This window comes from Octopus bimaculoides, chromosome 4 (genome assembly GCF_046866305.1).
Source record: "Octopus bimaculoides isolate indiv1 chromosome 4, ASM4686630v1, whole genome shotgun sequence".
Classification (NCBI taxonomy): Eukaryota; Metazoa; Mollusca; class Cephalopoda; order Octopoda; family Octopodidae; genus Octopus; species Octopus bimaculoides.
In genome coordinates this window covers 101,714,716-101,742,580 of record NC_142931.1, presented here as the reverse complement: position 1 = coordinate 101,742,580, position 27,865 = coordinate 101,714,716, and the positions used below count along the sequence as shown (strand labels likewise).

The following is a 27,865-nucleotide window of genomic DNA, read 5'->3' as shown; positions in this document are numbered from 1 at the left end:
GCCAATGTGACACTGCTGTCTTGAAAATATTGGCACGGTGCCATTGGTTTCATGGAGAGATGTGGGGCTGATTAAATTGACCTCAATATATTGCTAGTATCTTGCAACAGTGTAAGATAAAATCTATTGAGGAAAATCACCAAATGTTTCTAACAGTGTATCACACTTACCGTAATATTGATGATGATAAGTACTATAAGATATTGATCAACACTACATCACTTCTGCTTTCTTCTTAAGCCTTTAGCATTCAGATCACTCTGTCAAATGTGATGCTTATTTATTTGCATTATCTCGTAGCTTTAAGATTTCAATGATGTGATTGTTTATTTATACATTGTAGGTTAGGTGTGAGAGGCTGGATCTGGTTGGTTTGAACATACAATAGATAGAATATTTGGGCTTGATATGGCCTGATTATAAATACTAAAAAGTTATATTAGCATGACTGAATCTACTCCAGTAATTATTGACCTATGTCAACTTAGAGGAACTTCAACAGTGGAAGACTTTTTGTTTGCTCTTCTATCAGTTCTCCCAGCTACTGCCACTTACCACAGTTTCTAACATAGACACTAAACATAAAATTTGGAGAGGAGTATAGTAGATTCAGTTGACCCTAGTACTTTAATAATGCTTTATTTCATTGGCCCTATGGGGATGAAAGGCAAAAATGATCCTGGCAGGATTCATACCCAGAATATTAAGAAGGCCAAATAAATAGTGTATTTTGTCCATTTCGCCTGAATGTACAACAGATGATAAATATTTGTTAACAGTCACAAGACCAGACTAGATAACTGTGATCAGTGGGACAGGATTTTGTTTAATGTCCCGGGTTGAGAAGAGAGGGAGACAGTAGAAATTCCTGTTGTCAAAAATCATTATCAATGGGACATTTATTCCAGCAACTGACTTTGAAACAAATTTGAAACCTTACATATATTTTATTCAAGTTTTAATTTTCAAAATTGTTTACAACTTCCTGAAAATATAAGTACATTCAATTTATCATTGAAACATATTAGTACTTGTATGTACCACTACACCTAGATAATGTAACATCACATACACTCACACCATGAATATTGTGAACCAGGAAGTTCAGTATTCTTAGAAAAGCAATGTTTTTTATATCTTTTTTTCATGATGAAATCTCCTTTTCAATGGATGTGTAATAAATCAACTTTTTTATTTTATCTAAAGCCACTCTATCTTGCTGGACAGGGTTTATTGTTTTCTGAGAATTTGCAAGTCATTCTGAATAAATTGAATTTTGTTATTATACATATATGCAACTAGATAGCATGGAGATAGGAGTGTATGGTGCATATAGGTGTGTGTGTGTATATATATATATATTTACTAATATCAGATTTAAAGATAAGGACTTGACTACTTATGTATAGATAAAGGGTAACTGATATGTGTGTATATTATCATCATCATCGTTTAACAACCAGTTTCCATGCTGACATGGGTTGAATGATTTGACTGAAGCTGCACCAGGCTCCAATCTGATCTGGCAAGGTGTTTACAGCTGGATGCTCTTCCTAATGCCAACCACTTTGAGAGTGTAGTGGGTGCTTTTTACATGCCACTGGCACGGGGGCCAGTGAGGCGGCATTGGTATCAACCATGCTCGGATGGTGCTTTTTAGATGCCACCAGCATGGGAGCCAGTGAGAAGGCACTGGCTCATATATATATATATATATATATATATATATATATATAATATACATGTGTTTGTGTGTATTTTTAAAAACTGAATCCAAGCATTCAGCTCAGTAGTGATAGTCTATATTAACAAAGATATTTATTGCGAAACTCTCTCCTGGTTTCTTAAGTTAGTATGTCAGTGAAAGTGGTGCTTGCAATGTTTTTAGCAAAAATCTTTGAGTGAGTGAGAATAATGTTTGTTTATCTTTCATCCATGAGCCCATGCACACGGTGGAGAATGATAGGAAAAGTCAGGGACTTAATTGTTGCATATATGTGATACCCCATAACCATTCTTGTCTTCCTTGCACCTCTTCACTCTTTCTTTGGCCACCTTCCTATTGAAACACTCTTCTCTGCAACTTCCAGTTTCTTTTCTCTGAGCCCTTTGTAGCTCTAAACTTGCCTGCACCACATGTCCTTCAAAAGAGAAGGCAAGTTTTTCATCTTCTACAGCACATCCAACAAGGCAGTACTTTCACTTCCGCTTGCCACACATGCTACATCAATCACTGATCCCAAATTCCAGTAATATATCACCCAAAACATCAATTTGTTCATGTATCAATATCCGACACTGCATCATATGCAAACATTGCGGTACTTGTTTCATCAGTGAAACTGAGTGTTGTATGTATGGTTGCTTCAGTGAGCACATCTATCGCATCCTCCAGTGCTCTTTAGCCCTACCTGCAATCTACAACTTCAAAACACTGACCTCCTGTGTTTTATTAATCTGGCCTTAACTTGAGCTACTGTATAAAACATACAAGACTATTGACATAATTTTTTCTCAACAGCCACACTTGGTTTAAAACAGAAACGTCCTTAGTTCAATTCTTCAATACGTTCAGTGCATGTATCCTATTCTTCTTTTCTTAATTTGTTTTTATTTGTTTCATTTATTGAACTGTGACAGTGCTGGGGCGGCACCTTCAAACATTTTAATTGATTATGTTGACTTTGTTGCTTATTTTATTGATCTTACAAGATATGAAAATACAAAGTGGGTGTTGTAAGGAGAGATCATGCAGTCTGACATAAATGATGCAGCATATGTGTATGCCTATATATATTTGTATGTGTGTGTATGTATACAAACATATAAATATATATGTCTGTGTGTGTGTATGTTTGAATATAATTGTTCTCACTCTGGCTTGCCATACTTGCTTCTTTGTTTATTTTACAACCATTTTTCTATGCCAGCATGGGTTAGGTGAATACTTATTATTCAGCATTGTTTTACAATATGTATGCACACACATCATCATTTTTGAATGTACATGTGTATAGTATATAAGTGGTAGAATTAAAATTGTACTTTTTATGCTTACATTGTAAGAGTTGTATACTTTAGCGGTGAAGGTTTGGGCAATAGAGTAGTAGTGACAGAGCAGCGAAATACTGGGGAGTGTGAGCGGAATTTGGTAGACACAAACTATGTGGAAGTCTATGTTTATAGATATGTATATATATGTGTGCATATTCATATGTATATATGTATGTGTGCATATGCATGTGTATATATGTATGTGTATGTGCATATGCATGTATATATATATCATCGTTTAAACGTCCGCTTTCCATGCTAGCATGGGTTGGACGATTTGACTGAGGACTGGTGCAACCGGATGGCTACACCAGGCTCCAATCTAATTTGGCAGAGTTTCTACAGCTGGATGCCCTTCCTAACGCCTATATATATATATATATATATATATATATATATATATATATATATATATATATATACATATATATATATATGTGTGTATATATATATATATAGAGAGAGAGAGAGTATATAGGTGCACACATGCCTATGTGGTTAAAAAGTTTGTTTTACACCTACATTGTTTTGGGTTCAATCTCACTGCTATAATCTAGAGCCATAGACCAACCTGAGTTTTGTTTATGGATTTGGTAGATAGGAGCTAAAAGAAGCCTATTGTGTGTTTGGATCTCTTTGTCTTGACGTCCCATGCTGATTATAAACAGACATTACCATCATATCAGCAATGTCATTTTGTTTTCAGTCTTCTCTGAAGATATATCCAGCCATTATGCTGTTCATGTTTAAAAGACCAGAGGAAATGTTGGCTTGCTTTGAAACAGGTGGGAGTTGGTGACAACAAAAGCATCAAATCTTAGGAAAATGTGCCTCAGTAAATTTTCTGACCCGTTGCCAGTACCGCCTGACTGGCCTTCGTGCTGGTGGCATGTAAAAGCACCCACTACACTCTCGGAGTGGTTGGCATTAGGAAGGGCATCCAGCTGTAGAAACTACCAAATCGGATTGGAGCCTGGTGTAGCCATCTGGTTCACTACTACTCAGTCAAATCGTCCAACCCATGCTAGCATGGAAAGCGGACGTTAAACAAGAAAGAGAAGAAGAGAGAGAAGATGCAGGCGTGGTTAAATGAATGTTAGAACAGTGATGAAACTGTATGAGTGCACATACATACAGATACACAGAAATATATCTTCTTTCAGTCATTGAACTGTGACCATGCTAGGACACCACCATGAGAGATTTTAGTGTAATGATTTGGCTCCTGTACTTATCCTATCAGTCTCTATTTTGCTGAACCACTAAGTTATGGGAATGTAAACAAACCAACACCAGTGGTGAGGAATCACAAACGCAAATGTATGTGAATCTGAGAGGGGAATGAGTGGCTGTGTGGTAAGTAGCTTGCTTACCAACCACATGGTCCCGGGTTCAGTCCCACTGCGTGGCACCTTGGGCAAGTGTTTTCTACTATAGCCTCGGGCAGACCAAAGCCTTGTGAGTGGATTTGGTAGACGGAAACTGAAAGAAGCCCATCGTATATATGTATATATATATATTTGTGTGTCTGTGTTTGCCCCCCACCCTAGCATTGCTTGGCAACCGATGCTGGTGTGTTTACGTCCCCGTAACTTAGCGGTTCGGCAAAAAAGACCCATAGAATAAGTACTAGGCTTTCAAAGAATAAGTCCTGGGGGCGATTTGCTCGACTAAAGGCGGTGCTCCAGCATAGCCGCAGTCAAATGACTGAAACAAGTAAAAGAGATCCTCCTGTTTTTTCTTTTACCCAAAGCCAGGAACTTTTCAGCAACCCCTCATCTATACACACATAATGGACTTCTTTCAGTTTCCATCTGCCAAATCCATTCATAAGTCTTTGGTTGGCCTGGGGCTGTAGTAGAAGACAGCCTAAGGTGCTGTGCAATGAAAATGCCCTTGAAATCGTTATCTGCCGTTAGCTGTGTGACCGAATATTAGTTAGTAATATTGTCTCACCAACCCATCCTTGTACACACTCCATCCTTCTGATAACTGATGACATCAGCAGTGATGTGTTCAAACTAAGCAACTTGTTCTCAGCCTGCTGGAAATAGCAGACAGATCTCTCAAATTGCACTTAACCTTCATTCAAAGAAAACACTGGGGACGGGTTGGCACGTTGGGTTCACTCTACATAGGAAAAATATGGGATGGTCATATGTGTGCCTCAATTAGAACTGACCTGAAGCAAATAAGACTTCCATGGTGTCCTACTCTAGGCTAGTTATAGTACATATTACTCAGGGTTGACATCTGCCGAAAAAAGCCAGAGTTATATAAGTAACATATTTAATGTAGGTACCATTAAATATGTTAGCTAGAAATAATTGTTGAGTTAAAAAAAAGAAGAAAAAAAAGTAGTAAGTTCCATGTTCCTTACTCAATATAGTAGAAATAACAGCCAAATTTCCTTGACAATGTAGTTCTGGGTACATTTGCATATGGTGCATCTTGATGAAGATTGACCTGGTGTTAAACAATAACAACTTGCAGTACAATTTAGTATGGTGCAGTGCCTTTTTTTTTTTTTTTTGTATAAATTGTAAAACGTTGATGTGGAAGAATCTAATTTTGTTTTCAAAGCATGACTATTAATTAGGCCACTGTTACATTCCATAGGACTTCCTGATATACACCCTACACTGTGTCCCCCACCCCCATCTTACCCCTTCACACCTCTCTTCCCAACACACTACCCTCTTTCTTAGCTTAGATTCTCTGGCACCACTAGTTATTTATTATTATTATTATTTTTTGTTTTGTTTTTTTGTTTTCATGGTTTTAGCTCCCTCCTGCCCTTTCTCTCTAACTTATCTGTAAACCCTCTACCCCCACTGCTTTCATTCTCTCTCTCCCTCTCCCAAACTGGTCTAACACCAGCACCACTACAACCATTCTTAAGTTATAGAATATTTGAAGAAAAATAAGGCTACTCCCTTCTGCTTTCTCTGTTGTCAATGTAAATCACGAATGTTTGAAGACTCAGCTTGTTGAGATGAATAAAGAAAATGGAGACACAATTTTTGTTTATTCCTAATGCACAAACATTATATATATCCTTGTGTGTGTGTGTGTATATATATATATACAGACTTGTATTACTAAAATTTTCTTTCTCATTCTTCCCTGGTAGTTCTAGAACCATTTCTTACCACCCAATATCACTACCTTCACACCCATAATCAGATGGTGTCACACAGTATTATGTTACTATAACACACACACACACACACACACACAGGGAAGGCAATCTGGCTATTTTTTTCTTCTTTTTTCTCAAAGACTGCATATATGTATTTAAGCCTATGTATGAATGTGTGAACAGCTGTCAGTATATGTCTGTGTTATTTTATTGGACTATGAATTTTTTGTAGTAGAGGAATGCTTACGTATTTTTGATGGTGTGCGGGATGGGGTTGTGGAAATATTTTGTTTGAGTATGGGTGTGTGATGGTTGTGGGGGAGTTAGTTGATGATCCTGAGTGAAGTCTGTAGCTGGAATCTCATGTCTTATCGCCAAACAAATCTGAAATTATTACCATTGGTATGTACCCCTTGCCTCCCTCCCACCCCCCTCACCTCTCACAAACTTTCATACTTTCCAATTTGACCTGGTAGAAATAGCAGCAGATTTATCATGCCATCTTTCAAATAGACGGATGCAGTGGATAATGTAATCCTTAGATATACAAAGACAAAATTGTCTCACTTAGAATGCGTTTGATCATGACTACTGGATCCGGGCTGACCCTGGGTTAAATGATTACTTACATAAGTTGGCCTTGTGGTGATGATGGTGAGGGTGGATGTTGGGGGTGTGTAGTGGATGGTAATTCAATGTTTGTGTCAATGCTTCAAAAACAATTTACTTCTGCTAAGCACACTCCCTTATTCTGCCTCTTCCGCCACCACTATTGGTAAGCTCCTTACACTCTCCCTTCTCCTCCTCCCTCCAACACCCTCCTCCGATTCTTCTCCAGCCACTCCCTAACTACTTAACTTACCCAACTTTCCACCCAAGCCCTGCCTCCTTACACCCCTTTTTCTAGCTGTGCTGCCACCCTGACTTCTGCATCATTAAGATGATGAAATACACGTATTGCTGTACGTGGATGGGTGTGTCTGCGCGTGTGTGCACGCACAACATAGCAAAATATAAACAGAAAGGGACAGAGAAAGAACGACTCTGTGTTTGTTCCACACATACTGTGTTCTACGTATTCTTATTACATATATATATATATATATATATATATATATATATCCGCACATGTAAGAATTTAGTATAGCTATTTGATAGTCTGTAAAGTGACAGAATGATTAAAACAAAGAATCTTTCCACTAATCACTCTCTCTTTCTCTTTCTCTCTCTCTCTCTCTCTCTCTCTCTCTCTCATACACACATACACGTGACATCATGGTTTCCTCTGACTAATACTAACAGAAATTAGTGTTGTTTAGCCCTAGGTCAGTCAGTCATATGATTAAAAATAGAGGGTTCATCATTACCCTTCATCCTACAATGCTTCATACAATCTTGATTAGGTACCTTGTGGTGATTAGTTTCGTCTGCTTACATTCAGTTCCAAACCATTTAGGATAACTTTGTCTTTCTTATATATCCCTCAGCTGTAGGTGTATGAAATCAGTTCCAGGCATCTCATCTTGTCAAAATTGCTGAATTGTCATTGTGTCAGACAAAATGCTTAGTGACATTTCTTCTGTTTTTTTTTTTTTACATTCTGAGTTCAAATTCTACCAAAGTCAGTTTGGCTTTACATCCTTTCCTGGTTGATAAAATAAGTAAAGTACCAGTGAAATACTAGGGATCAATGTAATTGATTAACCCCCTCCTGCTAAAACCGCTAGCCTTGTGTCAAATTTGCTACCATTACTATTATTTGGATTTATAGAATCATTGAAGCATAGGACAAAATTCTTTGCCATCTTCAGTTATGGCCATTTATACTCGGAGTTCAAATCGTGCTGAGACCCATTTTTCATGTTTACCCCCCTGGGTTCAATGAAATAAAAGTACTAGGTAGTTTTAAGGTCAATGGTATCAACTAATCTCTCCCCTCAGAATTGCAGTCCTTGGGCATAAATCAGAAACAGTTATTATTGGTAGGAAGGGTGATGAAATGGTAGAATTGCTAACGCATCAGACAAAATGTCATGCAGTATTTGTTTACTGCCCCTGAGGTCAAATCCTGCCAAGGTCACTTTGCCTTTCATCCCTCCTAGGTCAGTAAAATAAAGAATCAGTCAAGTATTGATTGAAGTCTATATAATATATTATTACTCTCACAAAATGCAGGCCTTATGATTAATAGATTAAATATTTAATTTACAACCCTTAATAAAGTTATTGTTCGGCATTCAAACTAATCCCATGTTTTAATACTTTTCAAAGTCATCTGAGACTACCTTTTTTTTTTGTTAAAAAGTCTTATGTAATTTAAAATTAGATTAGATTTTTAAAATGTATTTAAAACTAAAACTTTCTATACGTACTGGGGCTGGTTTGTGATTTGTTCAACTGAAATACTTTTAGGCAGTACCCCGACAGGGCCACAGTCTAATGACTGAACCAAGTTTAAGATGACTGACAAAAGGCATTTTCTTTTAATAAACCATTGCAGATTGTTGTTTATAAATTAGTATTGATTTGAATGAAGGCAAGTGTGTTTTAAATAGAAATCTTGAGATAAAAATGTAAAGTTAAACCTTTTGTCAACCACCACAATTATTTCTTGTGGTCACTGAGAAGGCTTGGTTTTGTATAGTTTTTACAGGGTCACTTTACCAGCTAAAGATAGCAGCTATATCTTTCAGAAAATATGGTGGTCTTGAAAAGAAAAGGATTATCTAAAATGGTAGTTAACTGGTATGACCCCCATAAGCTGGTGCCTTCCAGAAACTGCACCCATGCTGTCCTTCAAATGTCATGACCTTGTGGGCAGTTGAAAGACCAGAGGGGAAGTGAGTAGGCAGACCATGAAAGCTGACCCTAACTGGTCTAAATATCTACAGCCTTGACAAATGAACTGGAATCACTGCTTTAACTGGCCTAATGTGTGTTTATGTGTATATAATAGGCATAAATACTGGGTTGAAGGAAAGGGTGTATACAGGATATATGAAAGACAATGGAAATTGAGAGCCAGTGAATATTGAACTCGTGGTTTTTTGCTGGATTGACCAAGCATTCCATCTTACTGATTTTGAATACATACACTGTGTGAAAGTTTGGTAAACTACACAACTGGTGGGTTAATTTATCAATTTGAGAATGTGCAGCCATTAATACTTTAAGCCTGTTGTTTAACTCCAGCATATGCTTGATTTAGTTGAATTGTGAACCAAGGCACTCCACCCATGAAGAATCCTTCTTTTTCTTCAGTACAGTGAATCCCAACTACCTTCAATGTGTCCTTCTCCAAAATGGTATGGTGTTTTGTATAGGAGAGATTTGGTGTTGTTACAACTGTTTAAAGATGGCGACACTTTTGTTTCACTGAAATTGAGACCAGAACATATATCAGACCCCTACATATGTGACAGTAAAAGTGTCAAAATAGCAATTAATAAATCAACGAAAATTGTCTGACAATTTATCTTCTCTCTCTTTCACAAACACACACTCACACACAGTTGCAAGGAGCTGATAAAAACGTGTTACAGATAATACAGAGGCAGGAAGGGATCTTTTAGTTTTGTTGATTTAAGGAATAAGTAGGGTTTAAGTGAGTCCTTTGTTTTCTGTAATAGTCTTCATGTATGTCATGCATTGAACGTTTGTCTTAGATTCAGTTCCACTAGATTCTGCATTTGATCTCATTACATTCAGTTGCTTAGAATTGGCGCTAGGTCTGGGATAATTAACTGAGGTTCCTTATTAGCATTTTGTCTATAGGACTATGTTGATCTCTTATCAGCTTAATGTGAAGAAACTTCCAAACAGCAGCCTTTATTGAATGTGCTGTTGTTAATGTTGCATAAGGCCTAGTTCACCCCATTATTGCTTGTAGACGTGCAATAGCAAGAAAATATCTCTGAAATCACATCCTGTTATCTTACATAAAAGAAAGACTCTGAATAATATAGTTCTAGTTACTCTGTGGCTGAATAAAAGATATGGGCATGACTGGAAGATCTTTCATCATAATCACTGCTGGATCAAAGGTTTACTTATAACAACTACATCCATCAATACTAACTGCTAATGAGGAGACTATAATTGGAGCCAGTGTTTTTTTTTAATCCCTTCTTCACGGGTGTAATTTTTGATTAAACATTTAAAAGAAATTTGTTTTGCATAATCCAATATATGTACGATATATTAAGTACAATTGTGTTTTAATATTGAAATTTCTAACTGAAAAATGTAAAAAATAAATAATGAAACATGTCTAATAACAAATAATTAAACCAATTTTTAAAATATTAAAACAAATTTTTTGATGTATCAGTCTTGCTAATAAACATTTAGACTTGGCTGACTTGAGATACAAAAGAGCAATTCATTATTTGTAATGAGATAAGCCAAGGCATTTAATTTTTTTTTTTATAGGAGGAGGTGTGGGTGCAATGGAAGTAGATTGATGCTAATAGTGTGTCACTTGGGGTCAATTTTAGTGTGTTTTTTTTTTCTTAATTTTGAACCTGTTTTTTCATTATTTTTCCAGATTTCTTTGATGCTTGTACAACAGAAGAATTAACAAATTTTTGTTGCTGTTATCGAAGGTCGGAAAGGTCACGAGACTATGAGGTAGTGTCCCATTCTTCTCTCTCTCTCTTACACACACACACACACACACACACACACACACACACACACACACACACACACACACTTTCTCTCCTTCCATAGAATGATTGATTTATGTATTTTATTTTCTAATTAGCTAATTTGAATTTGTGTACATGACTAAGCCATTGTTTACAATTTGATCTGTCTTTGTTAGCCTCTCTCTCTCTCTCTCTGTTGCCACTCATGTGTAAAGTTGAGGAGACCAATTGTCTAAGGAATTGAGCTACCAGCTTAAAGACCTGAAGTTCAATTCTCCTATAGATGTTTATTGTTTCTGACTAGAGCATTTTATTCTACATTACTTCAGTTTACTGAAGCCATGGCACCAGAATATTTGAAGAATATTATCTGAAGAGAACTATGTAACACCAGATCTCTTTATTAATGTTACTTCATATAAAACTGGTGTCATACCCTTTAGCTGGTTTCAGTCAGTTGGCTGTAGTCTTCAAAGGTTTTTAGTGAATCATATCGACCTCAGTTTACAATTTCAATTGGGTGTTTATTTTCTCTTAAACACATTTCTTCTTACATTCAACAGCTTAAAAATGTTTTTGACAAAGCAGCGGGGATGAAAGTGATACAATTAAGCACACCAGCTTTCACTGTTAAACATTGACACAACCATACACATGTATATGCATGCGTACACATGATGGTTTTCAGCACAGTTTGTTTATTAAGTTTCACTAGCAAAGCATTAGTTGGCTTGTGGCTGGCCTATCTCATCTCATCCTGAATTACAGTGCATAAGTTTGTCTGACACAGAGACAAATAGGAAGCTTAGTGGAGACTTGTGAATATGCAAATGAGTCTGTGTGAAAAAATACTAATAAAAGTTGTAGAAAGACTATTGGTCATGTGAAATGGGACATTGTTATCCCCACACCCTCGTGGTGTGTGTTTGTGTGTGTATTTTAATTTATAGCACATTCTCTGTCCTTCAGGCCTTATTGACTTATCTCTGTTCTGTCCATTTCCTTGCATTTGATATTGCCCACCTGGTTGTTCTGTTTGTGTGTCTTTGTCCTCACCTTCCTGCCACTTTCATATCCTTGTTATCTGTTTTTCACTAACTGATAAGGCAGAATTGTTGAGAGGAAGCCAAAGATGACAGTTTAGAGATATCAGTTGATAAGGGGATGGGGACAGCTCTTTCTTTTGTTGATAACTGACATTATTTCTAAGAGTTCTTGTTGTTCTGTAGTCTTTAAATCAGCCCTAATCAAGGATGCATATGATCAAAGGTACTCTAACTATGACCAACCCATTTATTTAGTATGCCTTGGACTATATATTGTCCAATATGGTTGTATTTTGGGTTGTTTTTTTTAAGATATTAAAGATCAGGTTGCTATATCTAGCATGTTGAGCAACCACATCGAGAGGCAATGAGCTGGCAGAATCTTTAGCATGCCAAGCAAAATGCTTAGCAGCGTTTTGTCCATCCTTATGTTCTGAGTTCAAATTCTGCTGGGGTCAACTTTGTCTTTCATCCTTTCAAGTTTGATAAAATGAGAACCAGTTGAGCATTGGGGACAATACAGTTGACTTAGCCTACCCCCCCCCCCCAAAAAAAAAATTGCTGGCCTTGTGCCAAAATATGAAATCACTATATTGATTTAAACATTGTTATTACTATTTAGTTTGTCTGAGGTGCTGTAAGAGTAAAAATTGCTTTCAAAATTTTCATAATTTCATTAACCTCCGGATTTCTCTTTGTAGAAGCTGTTTGTTTTATATTGCTTGAGTTAAACTCAGATATAAAGCTTATAGTAACAATGTTTTAATTTATATTTTGACAATATCAGCATGTGTTTGTGTGTGTGAATGTATCATTGCCATGTTAACAGCCACTTTTCCATGCTGGCATGGATTGACTGAAACTTACTGATGCAGATTTTCTTTGGTCAGATGCATTTTTTTTCTTTTTTGTGTCACCAACTCTTACCTGCTTCCAAGTAAGGCAATATTTCCTCCTGATCTTAATTCTGCAAGCACCTCAATGACCTGACATGCATTTACAACACATACATGCTTACGTGTGTGTGTGTATTCAATGTATCTTTCCATATTTAATATGATAATGTGTACCTTGAGGAAGATTTGGTTGCTATTTATAGAATGTAGAATTGCTGCATAGGGACTGCTTTGTATTGAGTCTTGTAATAGTGTCTCAGGATCTACTGAATCCTGGCAATATCTGTGAAGTCCATCTTTGCATAATGTAATATTTGGAGGCAAATTAACTTGGTCAAATCCTTCCTTCTCTAATCTGTTCCCACAAGTATGGCACTGCTACTTTATGGAAACATTCACCAGTTTCACAGTGCTTCCACATTTGTGTCCATTGATGTGGTGTTGCTATGTTGTAAACGCTGTATTATACTTCTTTTCAAATAGGTGGAGTGAGGCATTTCAGGCCACATCTGAAGGAACTCAGATAGTTCAGTTCAGTAGTTTCTATACTGCCAACCTCTTGTCCCATAGTGTACCCATTTACATTTTGGTTTGAGTTTTCCAAAAAAACATTTAGGATCTAGGTTGTCATTTACGAATGGATGGAAAACTTTTTGTAACATGTATACATGTGTGTGTGTGCCTGTTGCAAGCATGGCTTTGTGGTTAAGAAGTTTATTTACAATCACTGTGCCACTTATTCAAAAAGCCACACTTGTCATGCAGTTTTGTGCTGATTTTATCTGGATAATTTGTTAATACATATTTGTGGAATACCCTACCACTTACACAAGTGTTGTTCAAATGACTGAACAAAGAATGTACTTATTATGGAAACCAGCTGAAGTTCCATCAACATGTATGCTGTATATGATTATAAATAAATATATTATATATATATATACACACACACACATACCCAATGTGTGTATTTGAATATGTATGTTACATATTTGTGTATATGTCATGGCGTTGTGTGTGTTTACATGCATACAGATAGTTTTATCTTCATTCTCCTATTTCTACCTCACAGGCCTTACCTCCTTTCACTATATTGTAGTTCAAATCTATTCATTTATACTCCCTCCCTCCCTCTCTCTCCCTCTCTTGTAAATAGGTTAAGTCTATTCCCACTCTTCCTCCTCCTCCTCCTCCTATTGCTGCACTTTTCCTTTCTTTTTTTTTTTTTTTTTGTCTTTTTTTGTTTGAGAGTGATGGCTTCACTTGCATTGTCTGGGTACATTGTCTGGTTAGTATGGTACACTTATTATCAGGGTACTGTTAATGTATTGGCTCACTAAACTCTTTAGTAAACTAAAAATGTATTGCAAATCTGAATTATTACAGGCTGGTCACTTCCTTACATTTGTCACTTCTTAAACAAGCAAGGGTGATGTATGTGTGTAAGTGCAGATATGGCTCTATGGTTAAGAAGTTCACTTTAAAACTACATGATTTGGGATTTGTTCCTACTACAAGGACACTGTCAGCTGGTGTATTCTTCTATAGCTTGCAAGTTAGGCATTGTGAGATTTAGAAAATGGAAACTGGAAGAATCCTTTGTGTGTTTACCATAACTTAGTGGTTCAGCAGAAGAAACTGAGAATAAGTTCCAGGCTTAAAGAAAAAGAAAGTACTGGGATTGATCTATCTGACTAAAAATTCTTGAAGGCAGTACCCCAGTATGGCTACTGTCTAATGACTGAAACAAGAGATAAAAGACATATTATAATCTTGTATTTACTTATGTATGTATGTGTGTGTGTGTGTTTCATTGTTGTGACATGTGCTTACTGATTGAAGGAAAAAGTTATTGCAATACAAATATGGTGTTTCTTTATTATCGATCTGCAAGAGCATGCTCAGCCATTGAGCTGTTTGAAGGACAAAGGAGGGTAAAATTACCTTAAGTAGAAACAGGTGAGAGAGTTAGTGATAGGAAGAGTGTCCAGTTTGTAGAGGTATCGACTTCAACAATCTTCATGCAGTGTATGCAAGAACAGAAAAGTAGATGTTATGAGAACGGGTGTGTGTGTGTGTTCACACACACACACATACAAATAGACATATATACATACATGCATGCATGCGTGTTCACACACACATACACAAGTGTGTGCTATGTAGAGAAATAAATGTATAAAAGTATGTAATATGTATTCAAATCTGAGGATTCATTTCATTGCTACTCCAAATGAATTATGTCTGTGTTTGAGCAAATTATTCATAACCTTTTGCCTGAATGCACCTAATTGTGATACTCAGGCTAATGAATAATAAAACATCAGCTTCAAACTAATAAAGTGTAATGTAAAGTATATTTTCTGTTGATTGTACATCCTAATAGCTTTGAGTGTTTGTGCACGTGCATGTATTTCTGTGTGTATGTGTATATATATATAGTGATAATTTACAAAAAAATAAAAGACAAAGACAGGTGTGTAAACAACAAACAGAAACATTAGTTTAATGCTTTGGAAGTGAAAAAGTGTTTTACGTTTCGAGCCTATGCTCTTTGACAGAAAGGAACACAGAAATTAACAGGGAGAGAAAATAAAATAGGTTTAGTGGCTAGCGATCTATCATGGCAAATGTGTGTGTGTGTGTGTATGTATATATATATATATATATAAAACCAACACAATGTATTTAATTTTGCCTTGAAAACAAACTTGTAGATTAATGATAGGATCCTCAACAGCTGAGATTAAGGCTCATTCAACTAGCTTTGTATTTATTGAAACTCATCAGAAAGTGAAGGAGAATATATCATATACTGAGAAGCATAGACTAAAAAATAATTTACATAATACTGATGTATAAGATATTTACATAATCTATTTACAACAGATTCTGTGTGATCAGAATCTGTTGTTACTTATGAAATGCCAGCATTATAGTGGTATTTAGTTATTTTATTAAATTCCTCCACAACCCTTTAGCTGTTGTCAGCATGATAGCTAAATTTCCCTCAGACCATGCCTTACATAAATAATAAGACTATCATGCTAATTAGATAACTACTTTGTGTTAGGTATTCCAGCCATCAACCACACACATATTTACTGCAGTAAATAGTTTGTTTTCAGTATTTATTAGACAGTTCTTAACTTCATTGATTGAAAGGGGGAGTTAAGTGATTCCTGATGATTCTCTTAAGAATTACGAAACTAGTTGGATACGGCTACTTTTCTCTTTTAGCTTCCAAGGCTCATTTGGTGTATTTATTTATATTTTCACTGTGAGATTAATAAAATTGTATATAATTTCCATACATGTTTTATTCTTATGTAAATATTTGTGCATATGTGTATGTACATTGTTGGTATGTTGACTAAATTAACTCGCAATCAATTTTCTTTTCATCCTTGCAGAGTGCAGCTTCCACATCAACCAAAAAACCAAGGTTATCCAATGGTACCGTTCTTCACTTATCCAATGGTAAGTTGATGATTTCTACTAACTTTTGTGTGTAAAGTAAATACTTTTGAACAATCTTCAGTTAAATGCCATTATAGCTGTGTTTGGAGTTTCTCACAAATATTGAGCTTCGGGCCTACTGATCTCTTATAGCAATTCTTGTGGGACAGAAATTCTCATTTCATAAATAATATTGGTTTGACTTCAGCTGACAAATTTCTGAATAGGTTCACAGAAATACACATTGGCTAATGTAACTTAAGATACACTGTTTGGTTAAGAGATGAGATGGTTGTAACTAATGTCTTCGATCATAGGTATTCTTAATGAAAACCTATGATTAAATACAGATATTTCTATATTATCTCAGTTAATAAAGATCTCAGCAATATATTAGTGGTTATGTCCTGGTCAAACTGACCTATAACCAAAGATAGTTCAGTCTTTGAGTATATGACCGTCTCATATTAATTTGATACCTATAGTTTTCCTTATAGTTTTCCTCTAGTTTGGCATTCTTATGGGATAGATAGCTTTAGGCTTCAGTTATGGGTTAAGTATTTGAGCGTTTGGTTTGGTGGTCTCGCGTTTAAGAGCTAGAATTATCCCTGGTCCATGTTAAACAGGTTTTCATTTAGATCAACATTTCATTGGAGATTTTCACAGAGAAAGTATTTAGGTGTCTACCAAGTGAATTTTCTCAGTAACTTAATGCATCACTTCAGGTGAAAAACTAAAACAAAAATATGTAAATTAAGGTATAGCTTTTTTTAAAAGATTTATTTCATTTTGTCTGAAAATTTTATTCACTTCATATTTTTCAATTTCAGATGAATTTACACAAGCTGTACTAGCAGGTGATTATGGTAAATTAAAATCTGCTTTGAGAGGAGACCGTTGGAGATATGATCTAGAATCTCCAAACAGCGGTGGCTACACATTAATAATGCAATCCATCTTGAGAGGTAAGTTGTTCTGAGACCTTATATTTAGGTAGAGGTTTTCCGTCATAGCATGCGATATAAATTTGTGCTATATGAGAAACAAGGCTATAGGTGATTGCTTTAAACCTTAGCAGTATTATTGGTATTTAAAACTTCAATGTTTTATTGGATTAAAGTTGGTTAACTTTTTTTTTTTAAGATCCCATTGGCTCTTTCCCACCTCTATTGCAAATTTGTGGCTTTATTACAGTCTAAGTGGCAAGAAGTAGTCGTAATGAATTTGGTATTTCTCTGGAAAGAAATACTGTACTGCTCTACCGGTGTCACATCAGTATGTTGTTGTGCAGATAGATATTTAAACTTTCATATTTTAGGTGGTTGAGTGAAAAGAGTAACAGAATAGTTGTCAGTTCATATATTGCATCCACCACTGTGATGCATCCAATGGCCATGAAACATGAAACTCTCCAATGGCTCAGTCCATTTGACTGCAAACGGCTTCTAATGAAAGGCTGAGAACAATTGGCAGCAAATTAAAAATTCCTATGTAGTTTATTATGTAGCTCTTTTTATATAATTTGAAGATTTTTTTTTCCTAACAAACAGAAATGGTCATTTTTAGTCCCGAAATGATTAAAGAAGGCTAAAAATGTTGCTACCCTTAATTTGTGCATAACTGATGACATGTGATAGAGGGTTTGATGTTGTAACTGAAAATGTAATTTGAAGTGTTTTGTAGTTTGAGTGATTAAAGCTCTTGCTACAATTAACTTTTGAGTGGTGTGACCAAAAGATTGATGTCTTCATTTGTGTCCATGGCCCATGGTTAAGATTGTATAATTTTCTACATTATATGTTTGTTTTTTTTTATCATTGACAGGTTTCAGTGATATTACACTACTGTTGGCACTTGCTGGAGCTCAGTTGGACAAAGAACTAAGTACTGGTGAAACTGCATTGACCTTAGCTTGTACCAGAGTAAGATTTCATTTCCAAATATATTGTAACTCTCTTTATTTCTGTGTTGTATGCCTTAAAATCCCTTTCATAAGTCAAAGGAGTAGGAAGAGGTGGGGCACTGCCTGTGTTTTTTACAGGCTACCTAGACTGCTGAGATTGATGTGGTTATTAACCGTTCAGCATTCAGATTATTTTGTTTAATGTTTTTTTTATTCACATTGTTTTGAATTAACCATGCATTAACTTGTAGCATAAATATTTTGAAGAGGTATTTGTTTATTTTTGGAATGACACCATAAGATAGGTGTAAAGAACTGGATCTAGCCAGTTTGAGCATAAAACAGGGAGAATATTTGGGCCAGGTAGAACCAGTTTAAAATGCTTTAGGGGTTAAGCCTGAATACCTGGAGGAAAAACATGGTGGGCAACTTCAGTAAAGAAATAACTGAATGTTAGGCATATACCCTTCTCAAATTTTTTCTCTTATTAAATAAGTCATATAAAGAAGCCTGGTACCTATCACATTTGAGATTAATCAAATCAATTTGGTTCTGTCCAGTTTGAGTGTCTGCAGGACAGACATGGGCCAGAGCACCTGGACCAAATGCTTTCAACAGAGTGAACTTTGTTAAAGATTCTCAAGAACCTGGTGACATTTTTGGTTCAGCTTGTTCGCAATGATTTACCCAATATGCTGTAAGGTCCAGTTCAAATAAATGCAAGCCGTCATTTATTTTCTTCTCTCTGAGCTATCTTTATCCAGTCAGTCTGGAATAAGTGATGTCTCCATTTCTGTCTTGCTGAATACTTCCATTTCCCAGATCCAGTAGCTGAGCTGCAAATCTTCCAGCATCCAAATCTCTGGATAACCTGACTCTGCAAAAAGTCCAATCTGGCCAGAAGTCCAATCTAGTTGAAAGTCCAATTTGGGCCGAAAGTTCGAGTTCTTCAATATTTCCTTCAATTCACAAACTTTGGAATTTCAAAACCTCTCACTTTAACTTGGATCTAATTTTAAATGAATTAAATTGAAAATAGTTTTTGAATTCACAAAGTTATGGTATTACATTCAGTTTAAATAAAAACCTTGTATGCTCACAACTTTTTGGAATTCTTTTAAAATTTGAATTTTCAACTGTTAGTATATAACAAATCCTCATCCAGACCTGATCCCAATGCTGGATGTTCAAGAACTAAATCAAAGGGAGATTTTCAATCCTAGGATAATCCCGATTCCAAAAAGGTATATGTCTATGTAGAGCAAATGTAGACTGAGATACAGGGGCCCCAGACGGACGGACAGACAAAATTTCATGTTTATTATAATAAATGGGCAATAGCAAAATTGGTAAAATGTAACATCAGATGTCTTACAATGTGTCACTTTATGCTCTGAGTTTAAATTCCTGTCCAGGTCAACAGATTAATAAAATAAATAGCTGTTAATTACTCGGTCAATATTATTGACACTATGAAGTTTATTAGAACTAATAAAAAATAGTTTAAAATAAAAAAATTTAAATGAGTATTTGTAGTATGCTAGTTGATGTGGATTTCACTATCTACTCTGCACTGTATGCAGGACAAAGACAGTGTAGCTCTTGCTAGTTCAATGTGGAGGTACACTTTATCTGTCTAAATGTAGATTGGACATTGTGGAAGTGAGAAAGCATGTGCAAAAATACCTAGTGATTGCATTCAGCATCTTGCAAGTATTGTTCAGTTGTTGCTAGTTTTTTTTCCTTCTTTTTAACTATTTTTATTCATTCTAGTCAATGGGGCACCAACTTCAAGGTGTCAGTAATTTTATCAAAGTATTTATTTTATTAATCTGACAACCTGGACAGGAATTTAAATGGTAGCCTACTTGATATAAGCGTAAATGAAATAAATACTGATTAAAGTGTGTGATGTTTTGTAACTCTTTTTGTACTGATGGACCCTTGTAGCCAATAAAATATAGTATTATTTAACTGTTTAAAACTGTATTGTTTTAAAATAATTATCCTTACTTTGTCATGATTGCAGGGTGAAGTAGAAGCTGTGGAAGTCCTCGTAAAGTTGGGCGCTAACCTAGAGAAATATACAACAAACAAAGAAACGGCGTTAATAAAATCTGTCTTGAGTGGCAATATTCACATAGTGAAATTACTACTGGACCATGGTGCTAATATTGGTTTTCAAAACAAGGACAACTTAAATTCTTTGGATTTAGCCAGTAAAAATCCAAGCCTCAGTGATATAGAGAGCCTTCTTTCCAGTTACAGTGAAAAGTAAGTTGTCTTTTGATATTTTAAATTTATATATCCTCAACACCTATTTCCCAAGCCAAGATTTATATATTTTTCTCTATCAGTTTGGAATTTCTTTTTATTAGTTCTTTTGATACCAAACTATTTTACACTGTCCAAAATGTTGGCAGAGACTTTAACTAGTCTACGTTTGCAACAGTGTGAAATCTACTAAAGGCAGCTAAGTATCAGATGGTGGTGTTAAACCAAGCTGTGTGTTAGTTCCATTGGATCCTAACACTGATTCTAACTGTGGCTAGCATATAGTTTTTCTGCTTACTACAGGTTGTCAGTTTACTTTAAACCGATCTTGTGCAGACGATCCAGCCCCAGATAGAATTTTCCTTGTTCATAATGTTTTAAGCTTCGTAACCTAGTAATTGCTCAAGGGAGGTAATTCTTACAGCAATTTTTTTAGTTTATTTGTTCATTTTACAAGTCATTAACAGTACTTCTACCTCTTCATTAACTTCAGTTTAAGCCAACAAAATTTAACACATTTAAGTCAAGTACCCTCTTCATATGATTTAACTATGTTATTTTATGTTTTTTTGTTTGCTTTTTTTTTTCCAGGATTTCTAACCAAATGAATCAGTGCATTAAGAACTGGCTTGGTGAACAGAACACACTATTGGAAGAGGTTTTTCCTCTGCAGTGTATGTCTCTTGCTAAAAGCCGAAAAATCCAAATTTCATTTCGTCACATTGTGAAGGAATGTACTTACTGTAAGTTGTTCAACTGTTTATATATTTGTTGTTTGTTGTATAGTTTGAGGTCAGCTCTGATTGAGTGTCATAGACATTTATGAAATGTCAGTAGCCAATCAATCAAGTAGGTATAGTCCAGATCTATTTGTTAAATATCTGAGGTAACTACATTGAGTTATTTATTAACTTCATTGTTAGTGTAGGTGTTAATATTAAGTAAAGGGATGGTTAATAGCAGTAGCTTTAGACCATTGGACAAAAAATACCTTGAAGTATTTGCTTCTGCTTTGTACACTTTAGATTCAAATCCCACCAAGGTCACTGTTTTCATCAGTCCTTCAGAATTGATACAAATTTCTTCTGGCAAGTCTTGTGGCTTAGTGGTTAGGGTGTTGGAATGTGGTTTCAATTCCTGGACCAAGCTATGTGTTGTGTTCTTCAGTAAAACACTTCATTTCATGTTTCTCCAGTCCACTCAACTGGCAAAAACAAGTATTCCTGTGACAGACTGGTGTCCCATCCAGTGGGGAGTACATATGCCACAGAAATCAACAATCTAGCCCTATTAGTTTAAATGGCTTAGGAAGGAGCTAGTTGTGTGATAATACAGGTGCCAAGCTGTACTGGCTTGTGTCTTTAGAGAGGAGATTCGTATTGATGACTGCTTTTTGGATACAACACTCTAATGTTACCTCACTGCACTTTAACTGTCCTAGATTAAAGTCAGTTCATGGTCTCACCAGACATAGGGATGCCAAAGAAAAAGGTATTAAAAAATGAAATGTTTAATCTTGAAAATAAAATGTCTTATCGATTTAGATCACTGTTTTGAAAATGTGTTTATTAATATTGTTTACATTTCGGATTTTCTCTATTTTACTTTGTAGATGAAGGTTACCTTCTGTTTCTGGTCCACGTCAACGACATAGCAGCACTACAAATTGGTTGCAGGCTAAAAGGAGAATCTGTGGTATCTCAGGTGTGGTTGAATGGTGTTTTAGAGAAACAAGTATCCTTGGTAAGTAACATTTAGCTTGTTTTTGAAGTGGGTGGGCGTGTCCTCTTTTCTTCCACTAAAACTTAATTACCAGCACAGTAAGGGAGCTCCTATGTGTTCATTAATCCCCTCAGAAAGAGTAATAATATCGGCTTTAAATTACACCATGCCTGTTTATAAAAGGAAAGACACATTGGATAAGATCCTAGGTACACTCTCTGAATATAAGACTGAATGTTAATTACTGGAACCAGTGATGGCTCATAAATAAAATTAGTTGGGGTGCTGCTTCCGAAAACTTTTAGCCGTTTTAATATTGTGTACAAGGAAACAAACATGTAAAAAGAATATTTATACATAAACTTGATCGGAAGTAGGGAAAATCTGCCCTATTTTTCAAATCCTGACGGCATCACTGAAGCTGGAAGCAGGATAATAATCTAATTCTACACTTCATCACATTCAAGAATATAAACACGTTTTTAAGCACAACACGTGGAGACAAAAAGAAACAATACTTTTCACTGGCACTGCATGAACAACAGTGCTCTCTCTCCCTAGCATGAAGTTTCCTATCTCAGACATGTGAGCATGCACACAGCTAAACACCGCGTTGCTGGAACTGTGAAACGTATACAAGGATTATTGGATTCTTTTCATAAACTAGTGGGTGGCTACTGACATTAAGCTTAAGGATTATAAATGTACAAGTATAAAAAAGAATTAAAGGAAAAAGACTCATTATATTGAATGTTATCGATAATATCAAGTGGAAATAGGGGGTGCTGCAGTTTCACAGTGCCTGTACATGAGCCGCAACAGGAACAGAGGTAAAACACACACAGACAATGTATATTAAATACAACAGCCAATAAACAAACTTCTTATGTAGTTACTTGACCTGCTAGAATAGCAGCCAAATCTTCTTCAAATCCATTTAAAAAAGGAAGAATACATTAGATAATGTAGTTTTTTTTCTGTATTTGCTATTTGTATAAAAAAAAAACTGGTGGTCATGACTGCAAGAAACTTTGTCATCTGCTAGATCAGGCCTTTGATATATTGGTGAATATGTAAGTTGGTGCTGGAGGATGTTTTAGAAGCTCTTATGAGAAAAGTATATGTGTATGTGAATGTATATTTGTATACATACACAAACATAGTAGACACACGTGTGTGTGTGTGTGTGTATATATATATATATATATATATATATATATATATATATATATATATATATATATATAAATACACACGTTCATAAGCCGTGTGTATAAGTGTTCAATCTGTTTTGATCTTTTGTCTGCCTGATGTTTAATGTTGGTTGTGCTCTTTTTTTTTTTTCTTAGCCATCAAAGTTTGTGATGTCATTCAGGAATCTCAGGCATGGAGACAACACATTGCTTATCGAAACATACCCTGATGTCAGAGTAAGTTGCTTTTTATTCTCACTTCCTACCCCACTCCCCCATCGCCAACATACTAATGACATAGAACTTATTAGTTTGCTTGAGCTTAATCTCACCAAACTTGATGGCAATTGCTATTGAATTTGAGTCAACAAAGCAGTCTCTGCTTGCCTAACAGCACTTCATCCGTCCTTATGTTCTGAGTTCAAATTCCACCAAAGTCAACTTCGCCTTTCATCTTTTTGGAGGTTGATAAAATAAGTACCAGTTGAGCCCTGGGGTTGATGCAATTGACTTAACCCTCTCCTCTGAATTGAATACTTTTGTGCCAACATTTTGAAACCTTTAATTCGGGAGTGGTTAATTCAGATGATTGATCAACTGAATCCTAATCATCAAAATCAGAGATTTACAATTTTACATATGTGTGTTTTGATATTGTTGCTTTGCAGATTGTTGTTTTAGTTCAGTTTATCATCATCATCATCTGTATTCCATGTATTAGATATAATTTAACATCAAATATGTCTTTATCTCTTACTTGTGTATGTATGTGTGCATGTGTGAGAGAGTTTGAATAGCTTCATTTATTTGAAGCTGAGGCTTACTGTCATTATTCAAAACTGATACATTCTTGAATAATGAATAAATCATCATAATCATTTAATGTCCATTGTCCGTGCTGGCATGGGTTGGAGGGCTGCACCAGGCTTGTTTCTATGGCCTGATGCCCTTCCTAATGCCAACCACTTTACAGAGTGCTGGGTGCTTTTACATGGCATCACACAGACTTTTTTTACATTATGCATTATAAATTAAATGCATACATGTATAGTATATCTGTATCATAACTATTCTCTTGTTTTTTCTTTTTCTTTTCAGATAACATTATTAATATGTGCATACAAAATTAGAATGAATACTGGATGAAAATGGTTGTGGTGTCAGTAAGAAAATGTTCAAAATGTAGGAAAAAAACCAGGTGAAATGTAAAGAAGCAAAACTACAAAGAGGAGGACAGTTATCAGAAAAGTGAGATGTGGAAACATAAAGTAACCTTCGACCCTTTGTCTTTCATATATCTTTATAAAGGAGGAAACATTATTATGATTATTATTATTATTATCATTATTATTAGCCCCCTAATTTATATCGACTAAGAGACATGGAAAGCAATAAGAATAGACTGGTGTCTAATGAATTCAAGCAGGTTTGTGAACATCCGTTCATTGTATAGCGAGTTAGTGAACTTCACTCCTCCACAACAAGCACCCACCAGTGTTCATTGCGAACAGATCAGCAAATGAAGAGTTCATTTCCACACAGATTTAGCTGAATTATTATTATTATTATTATTATTATTATTATTAATATTATTACTACTACTACCACTATTATTATTATTGTTATGATTATTATTACATGGACAGTATCATTTCACCATGGAGTTGTTTCCTGATAATCTTAATCAGAATGTGAAAAAAAAAAAAATGAAAAACAAAATAAAAGAAAAAGAGGTTCCGTTCACACCTGGTGGGCGCTGTTGTCATCGTCGATGCTGTTGCTGCCGCTGTCATTGTCATTATGACCAACTCTGCAATGCCCTCTTTTTTTGCACCTGGACACAGAGACAATTCATTTGGATTGCTGGAACTACCCACCCCCATCCCACATGTTCCAGCCACAAAAAGAAAAACAAAACAAAACAAAACACACAGGCTAACACTTCAATTTTTTTTTTTTTTGGGGGAGGATACACCTCTCTCACTTTCTCCTACGAAATGTCCTACCTGACTGACTTTTCATATGGTTCCAGCTGACACCCCAGTTTGAAACCTCCAAATCGGAATGTAAGCTAAGCACTGTGTTGGTGTGTTTCCGTACCGACTGACTCAACCAATATCTACCTTAAAGCTGATTCATCAGGACTTGATATAAACTGGGTTGCTTCGTGAAACCCTGCTCACTGCTGAGAGCATTACCAAGCTAACAAAGGAAAAGAGACATTATACATCTTCTCAGCGGAGATTGATGTTATATGCTGACGCCTGGTGTGTCATCATTTTGGGAAGGATTGTTTTTTTTATTGTTTTTTTTTTTTAAACCTTCTCACTTACAGAATTTGTTTATTTGTAGCTAATTGCTACTGTAATTATTAATTATTCTGTATTATTTTAATGGCAGTGGATGGCAGAATCAGTAGAGTGCCGGACAAAATGCTTTGCGGTATTTGGTCGCGACCCTGTACACACTGAGTTCAAAATACCACTTGGGCCAACTTTGCCTTTCATCCTCCCAGAGTTGAGGTCGATAAAATAAAGTACCAGCCAAATGCTGGGGTCGATCTAATCGATTGTTCCTTCCCCCTACACTCAAAATGTGAGGCTTTGTGCCTAACTTAGAAATCATCATTATCATTATTATTATCTTAGGAGCAGCTGATAGCAGAATCGGTAGAGCACTGGACAAAATGCTTTGCAGTATTTGGTTGCATGCCCTGTACTTTCCGAGTTCTGAAATCTTGCTGGGGTTGACTTTGCCTTTTATCCCTCTGGTAGGGACTAACAAAATTAAAGTACCAGTCTTGAATTGAGGAAGGATTCAGATTTAGTCATCTCTGCACCCTTTCCTCCTATCACTTGTGAATTTGTGGCCATAGGGCTAAAGTAAGAAATCATCATCATCATCATCATTATTATTATTTTTAAATATCACTAATGTGCTGGGGTTAACATAAATTACTGTTTCTGACCCTCCCCCACTCCATACACACACCTAGATTTCTGGCCTTGAGAAATTATTGCTACTGTTAGTATAACTGGTCTGGCCCTTTTCTCATTCTCTACTCTCCACTATACACACTTACACACTGATACTCTCCCACTCCCAACATCTGCACCCCTCTGACTTTATTTTTGTCCCCCCCAAACCTCCTGTTCTCTCCCTTTTCTTGACTGTACAGTTTTTGATTCTGCTGCTGCTGCTTTCTGCCGTGTCATCTTCACTTCCATTACTGCTATCATCTTCCTCATCACTGTCATGACTTTATAAAGACAATTCCTTTATAAATTAATCTTTCAAAACGAGCAGAAAAGTTTTGTTTTTTTTTAAGTAGGGGAAATGAGATTGAGAAAGTCTATTCATCTTTTCGTCCCTTTTGTAGCATCATCACCACAAACCACAACATTCATAGAACTCTCAGCAGGAATTTCTTGCTTTATATATACACTCACATACACACACACACACTTACTCTCTCTTCTCTTTCTCTTTTCATATTATGGCACATTTACTTTCTTTCCTCAATCGAGTTAAATTCAGAATGACTTAAAAACAACAAATAATAAGCAGTACAAAAGTCTTGACCATTCCAGTTGGTCTTTGAATAATAGTTCCAGGTGATCCTTCCTCTTTTCCCTCCACTTCTTTCCTCGGCTGACAGAAAAATGTTAAATGTCAGAGGATCAAGTTAAATACTGAAATGCCTCACAGCATTTAGATTGGTAATTGTTATATGTTTGGGAAAGAAGCCGGTCAGATATCACACGAGTGTTGGTTTTTACCTCCTTTCATCTGAGTGGATGCATTTGTAGTATAAGTACCAGTGATAATACTGGGATGATTCAATTCACTACACAAATTTGTCCTTTGCCAATGTGAGATGATGGAAATAAAAATAATTACTGTTATTATTATGAGGGTGCCTGACTTGCAGAACTGTTAGAGCATCATTTCTATATTTTAGCCATCAGTGTTTTGCCACTAGCCTTCCCCACTCTGAAATTAAATTCTCTCATCATTTCTAAGGTCTTAAAAAAAAAAAAACCCTTAACTGCCGGGCCAGCCCCTAAGTAATTAATCATTTCAATACATATCATTGGTTCATCAACGTACTTCTTTATATTGATTATATCAGGTAGGCAAGGCACCGTGCTACCCTATTCCCTTATATTGAATCTCTCTCTCTCTCCCTCTCTACACATATATATATAGTGAATGCAAAAGAAGAGTTTGTGTGTGTGTGTACTTTTCTTTCCTCCTTCTATCTAGTCCATCCATACATTCTATTTCACCCCTAGAACTCCTTCATTATGCTTCTCACACACTTTTATCTCTTTCCCTTTTCTAATTTTTCTCTCTATTTTCTATCTAGTTTTAATGTAGAGAAATTTAACAAATTATTACTGGCAACTTAATTACATACTGTGTAATTAGTGCATCATTTTGGTTAACATCCTCTTTGGTGCTTCTTTCTACTGCTGTTTCTCGTTTGTCATTTTAATCTACCCTAGGGATGGGATGTAGATGCAA

General features: G+C 35.7%; 1 protein-coding gene across 2 annotated transcripts in view; it reads left to right on the top strand.

The window, feature by feature from the left end:
- LOC106867328 (uncharacterized) overlaps positions 1-24,622 on the top strand; it is a 149,310-nt gene extending 124,688 nt beyond the window's left edge. For both annotated transcript variants that reach the window (XM_052967315.2, XM_052967314.2), the window contains 9 exons: positions 10,743-10,825; positions 16,201-16,267; positions 17,077-17,211; positions 18,071-18,168; positions 20,179-20,423; positions 21,015-21,166; positions 22,036-22,166; positions 23,495-23,575; positions 24,437-24,622. In XM_052967315.2, coding sequence (XP_052823275.1) covers positions 10,743-10,825; positions 16,201-16,267; positions 17,077-17,211; positions 18,071-18,168; positions 20,179-20,423; positions 21,015-21,166; positions 22,036-22,166; positions 23,495-23,575; positions 24,437-24,484 — 1,040 coding nt within the window. In that variant the 3' untranslated portion in view covers positions 24,485-24,622. The remainder of the gene's footprint in view (positions 1-10,742; positions 10,826-16,200; positions 16,268-17,076; positions 17,212-18,070; positions 18,169-20,178; positions 20,424-21,014; positions 21,167-22,035; positions 22,167-23,494; positions 23,576-24,436) is intronic.
- The last annotated feature ends 3,243 nt before the right edge of the window (positions 24,623-27,865 follow it).